Raw genomic sequence first — 5,347 nt, forward strand, 5'->3', positions numbered from 1 at the left:
GGGCCACAAGCTCAGGAGGGCGCCAGGGTGCAGAGGGGAGCTCTTGACGGGAACAGTGACGGGAGTGGATGGAAGCGCCGCCCTGAGAGGAAGGGAGTCACCTTAGTATTTGAGTTAGAGACGGGGGTGGAGGGACTCAAGTGGGAAGTTAGCGGCGAGCAGCGCGGGAGTCCGTCCCGACGTGGACGTGTTAAGGATCAGATTGTGGCTCTGCCTGGATCCCAGCAGAGCGGAAAGCCCGGCCACCCGGTCTCTTACCTGCAGCCCATCTGCCTGCCCAATGAAGGGCAAAGGGTTCGGGTGGAGAGGCCGCGGAACCTGGACAACGAAGCTGGGGGCAGGTGGCTGAGAAGTGAGGGCCGAGGGGGTCTGCGATCGCGGCAGAGAACACCTCCCTCACCGAATTAGAGAGCCAAGAGCTCAAGTTGCAGTTTGCGCCGCTGAAGACGCGGGGCGCGGGAAGGAGCTCACCCGGGCGCACTCGCCTGCAGCGGGGACGCGGCGGGCAGGAGCCGGAGGAGCGCGTGAGGCGCGGGCCGCGCTGGCTCCGCACGGGTTGGAGGGTTGACAGGTGTGTTGTGTTTGTCTTCCAGGAGCTGATCCCGCCCCGGGACCGGAGTCCGAGTCTTCCGGTCCGGGAGGGACCCGCGCCCCGCCCCACAGTGTCCTCCCCGCCTCCCCAGCCAAGCAGCTCAGAGCACGTGCGGCCCTGAGCCGAGCTCCCCCTCGTCCCCAATGTCCACCTCGTCCTCCGGTTCGGTCAGCACAAAGGGGCCTGCGGGCCGGCCTGGCCGAGCCTCAGCGGGCGCGGGCTCGGGGCGGCGGGGACTGCCCTCAGCGCTCTCGGGCCCGTCCGGCTCTTTGGGCTCGTCTTGACTTTTCCTCAGCTGCTTTTTATGCTTCATCCGCCGGTTCTGGAACCACGTTTTCACCTGATTTCGGGGAGAAAAAGATTAAACCACGTCATTCCTTCAGACTCATAGTTACTGAGCTAAGATCTGAGCTATTGCTGGGGTTTAGGAAAATGAACCGCAAGCCACTGACCAATTATCCAATAGCTGTGACAAGTCTCACCCTCGTTAAGTCACACCTGAATTGCTCACAAGTTATCGTCTTAGGCTGAATGAGAAGCAAACATCCTAAGGCTCCCAGAATTGTACCGAAATAACAAGGATCAAAATGCGGTTAGTAAATACTAATAACGTTATTAATTAGAATTACTAATGGTAAGTGCTGCATGAATGAGTCTCCTTTACGTTCAACTTACATTCCTCTGTGACATCTAAATGCCTGGTCCAGCAAGACTCCTGGACAGGAGGATAAGAATCAAACTTGCTGGTTCTCATCAGAGAGAAAACCACTGGGGCCTGGGAGGGCTAATGATTGCACAGCACACTGGGTTTCCAGGTACAGAGAATATAGAGAGGGAGTGAAGGAAGGAGTTTTGAGGCTGCAGGCGAATAGCATGTGGAAGAAAAAAAGTTCTTCCATTCAGGGCAGGGCAGTAGAGAGAGAGCTTAAATTGTGTGTGTGTTGGGGGGTGGGGAGGATATGAAGACTTGTGGCTATCCGAGAGATTAAAATAAAAAATCTCCTTGTGTGGGCTTCTCTCAGGACAAGAACCCATCTTATCTCTTATTTTACATCTGATGCGGGTTACTGCCCTTATCGGAGAGGAGCCAGGGACGCACAGAGTTGTTAGCTCTCAGACAGGGAGTAATCATCAGAATCACCCAAGGAGGTTTTCCTCCACGTCCAGAGCCTGCTCGAGAGATTTTGCTTCGGTAAGTCTGACGTGAGGTTGGAGGTGTCGCTACTTTTGCTAAGGATCTTTGGAGACGCCTGGAATAAAGGGAAGGGGGTCATTCCCACTCAAGCACTCCGCAGTGGGTCCAGAATGTGTCAGGAGTTGAGGGGAGGGGAGAAGAGAGCGAAGCAGAGATCAGGGCCTCCTCCCCTGCGGCCCACCTGGGTCTCGGACAGGCTGAGGGCAGTGGCCAGCTCCACCCGCTCTGGCGTGGACAGGTAGCGCTGGATCTCGAATCTCTTCTCCAGGCCAGAGAGCTGCGAGTCTGAGAAAACCGTGCGAGCTTTGCGGCGGCGGCAGTGCTTCCCCGGCAGCTCGGTGTGCTGGGGGTGCGGGAAGAGCGCGGGGACCGGCATGCCTGCAGAGAGAAGAGCAACCAGATGGGCAGAGCCCAGTCACCCCGGAGCAACCCCGCTCCACTCCCCACCCTGGTCCCCAGCGCCTCCCTCTGCCTCTTTCCTCCACCAGTCCCCTCCTTGCTCCAAAGCTCCTCGAGCCCTTCTCCCAAGGCAGGAAAAAAAATCGCAAGAATAGCACTTGGAGATCTTTATCAGAAAGGCCATCTAGAAATATAAACAATAAAAAGTAAGTAAAACGGAAAAGAAAATTATAAAAATAGATCCGAAGGCCTTAAAAAATATCTTCTTGGAGAGACTTCCATAGCGTCTGCCAGTGCCCTGTCCTCTGTTGCGTCTCCCGAAGTTTTCTTGCAAATGTCGGGTGGTCCAGAACTGTCTCTCCCTTCACCCTGCATCCTTCCAGACCCCTAATGACACTCTGTTGTTCTGGGGCTAGTAGGGGAGTGAATGTGATCTTGCCTCCTAACCTCACTAAAAAGCACCTTTCTCATTCCCGAGCCGCCCCTATTTTCCCTGCCTGCCGCCTAAGGGAACAGATCAAAACTCTTATCCAGAGAGGCTAAGAGGCAAGAACGGAGTGGCAATTCCCGCCTCACACGTTTCCTTATCAGTTTCCGGGTGGCACTGAGGACCCGGCTCTCTAATCTGATCCTCATTCTTTTGCTCATTCTTTCCCTCCGACCCCAAGCAGAAGGATTGAAGTGCTTTGCCACAGCAGTGGCAGTGTCGGGGAAGACTTCTGTCTTTCCTGACTCTTGCAGGCTTTACTGTGTCTGAAACGAATCAAGCAGACAAACTGCCACAGACATCAATATTCGCCAATCTCAGGGAAAAAAAAGAGAAAATAAGCAGTTTCGGTATCGTGGGCTTTGGCCACTGCTATTTGGGGGAACAGGGGTGCAGGCCAGTAGAGACTGTCACTGGCAGGGTGATGAAGCCAATGCCGAGCTGCAGACTTCGGCTTGATAATTGCCTTTCCAACCCAGTGCCGAGAGTCTGGATTTTACCGTTTCACAAACTCTTTTAGCTTTTGTCGTGGATTCCAGAGCCCACATTTCACAAAATCTCATATCTTTCCACAGCCCCCGCCCCAACCATGTTGTTTTTCCAGCTGCGCTCTGCATCTGGACTCAACAGATTATTCTATTCTGGCTGGAATGAAAATGCCGGAGAGGAAAGCGTGAATGTGGCCTTTCAGAGCAAGGCAGAAAAATCCTCGGTATTACCCCACGTCTCCCTGTCCCAACCAGACTATGCAGGCCCCAGCTCCTCGCCACGCCTGGGAAATCAAAATACTTTGGCTCTGGGCTCCAGGGACACAAGCAACCGGGGCAGAGGAGGGCAGCGGAGCCCAAGATTGTGAGTTAAATCCTAGATGTTAGGAATGAAGAGGGTTAAAGAGGAGCTGCATCTTTCCCTTTTTTTTTTCTTACCCTTTCTCCCTTATTTGGGCCAGCCCCCACCTTCAGTCCTAAGAATATCCCAAACTCTCGTTCACTTCTAAGTCCCTGCAGTATCAGCGAATGCTCAGCACCCGGGAGAAGCGAGTTGGACCCACTGGAGCCTTTTGAACTTCTGAGCTGGAAAGTTGAGTTCCAATCCATAGGATGGTGCGGTCAGAGGTCTCTCTCAGAGCAGGGAGAGGAAGAGAATCTGGATTGAGAACTGGACCAAAGTGGTCAGGAAGACTACGAAAGACACTGAGCACTGCCCACCAAGAACATCATCAAAACTTCCAGCCACCTCTTGGCTAGGAACATTTCCTCCATTATAAAGAGTGTGGAGTGACCACGAGTTATCCCCATGAGTTGGTATGCCTCAAGGGAGCTCCCCATGTTCTCAGCCGTATCCCCAACCTTCCACTGTCACTTAGGGAAGGAGAACGCCAAGCCAGGCTTGGCTTCCTAGGCTCCATCACAGGCTTAGGGTCTGCGCTGGAAGACCTGCCCCCCATACCTTTAGGCCCCTGTTACTTACCCGAGGTGGTGAGGAAATAAGGATGGTGGTGATCTCCCTTATGCAGAGGGTGATGGGGGTGAGGAGCCAGGAGGGTGGGTGTGGGCATAAGGGGATAGCCATAGTCTAGCAGAGGCACCCGGGACGCCAGAGAGCTGGCGAAATGGTCAGGGGCCACCTCCCTTAGCGGCTTGGGCTTGTGCAGCAGGATGTCCTCGATGAAGAAGGATGTGGGCCTCTGAGAAGACGCCGGGTGTAGAGGGGAGGTGAAGTTGAGATTCATCTTGAGCCCGAGCGCCTGCCACAGGGCGAGGGCCGGGGATGAAGTGTAAGAAGCAGGCAGCGTCTCAGCAAGCCTGGTCGAGAACCGACAACCACCCTCCGAGGCTCGGATCCCCGCGGATCTCTCCTCGGCCTGGGCTACGCCGGGCGCTGGAGAGGCGAGAAGACAAGCTCCTGAGTAGGTTGGGTCTATGTGTAGGAGAATTGGCAGCGTGGAGAGGGGAGCAGGGAGAGCCAATGGCAAGGCTGCCAGCGGCGGAGGGGAGGGTGCGGTGCGCTGGGGCGGGGCGGGGAGCTGTCCGCGGTGCTGAATACCACCGGCCAGGCCCGGGGAAAACCGAGCCGGAAACCGAGCGGGCCAGGTTCTTGCCCCTCCCAGGTTTCTCGACCTCAATTTCTGCCCCACCACTGCAGGAGCTGCTTTGCTCCCAGCCGTTTTAAAAGAAAGCTAAAAAGGAAAAGTCTCTCTAATGAGGAGTCCACTCCTCATTAGCAGAAGGCATTTAAAGGCCCCAAAGCAATAAGGATAAGGCACTTATTTTGGCATTTGGGCCTGGGTTTTAAAACTTGAGAGAAATAATAGCAAAAGGAGAAGAGGAGAAGTGAGGAGAAGGAGAGTCCATATCTGCTAGACTCAATTTAAGTTGATGGCTGAGAGATGACTGGATTGTTGAGGTAAATAAATAAAATGATGATAAGCATAACATTCTTTACCTTAGTTATGGAGGGTGGTGGGAGGAAAGTTATATCTACATTAGTCAAGTAATTTGCTCTGTATAAATATGTCCAGAGCTACCTCTTAATGCCAGCCTCTGCCTCCTCACAGATTTCCATTACATCCTCCTCATTCCATTCACAAGGTTCTCTATTTCTGCTATACTACCCCTTTCAACCCTAGCCCTCTGAAATAATTGTACCAGGTTTGTCTCCCATTCCCTTTCCC

General features: G+C 54.0%; 1 protein-coding gene across 1 annotated transcript; it reads right to left on the reverse strand.

The window, feature by feature from the left end:
• Positions 1-692: 692 nt before the first annotated feature.
• On the reverse strand, positions 693-4,405 carry BSX (brain specific homeobox). Its single transcript, XM_004427192.1, has 3 exons — positions 4,144-4,405; positions 1,969-2,165; positions 693-932 (listed from the first exon to the last, which is right to left on the reverse strand). Exons 1-3 carry the CDS (start codon positions 4,403-4,405, stop codon positions 693-695), a joined length of 699 nt encoding a protein of 232 aa, XP_004427249.1.
• Positions 4,406-5,347: the final 942 nt, after the last annotated feature.

Source organism: Ceratotherium simum, chromosome 7, assembly GCF_057802395.1.
Source record: "Ceratotherium simum simum isolate JZ-2026a chromosome 7, ASM5780239v1, whole genome shotgun sequence".
Taxonomy (NCBI): Eukaryota; Metazoa; Chordata; class Mammalia; order Perissodactyla; family Rhinocerotidae; genus Ceratotherium; species Ceratotherium simum.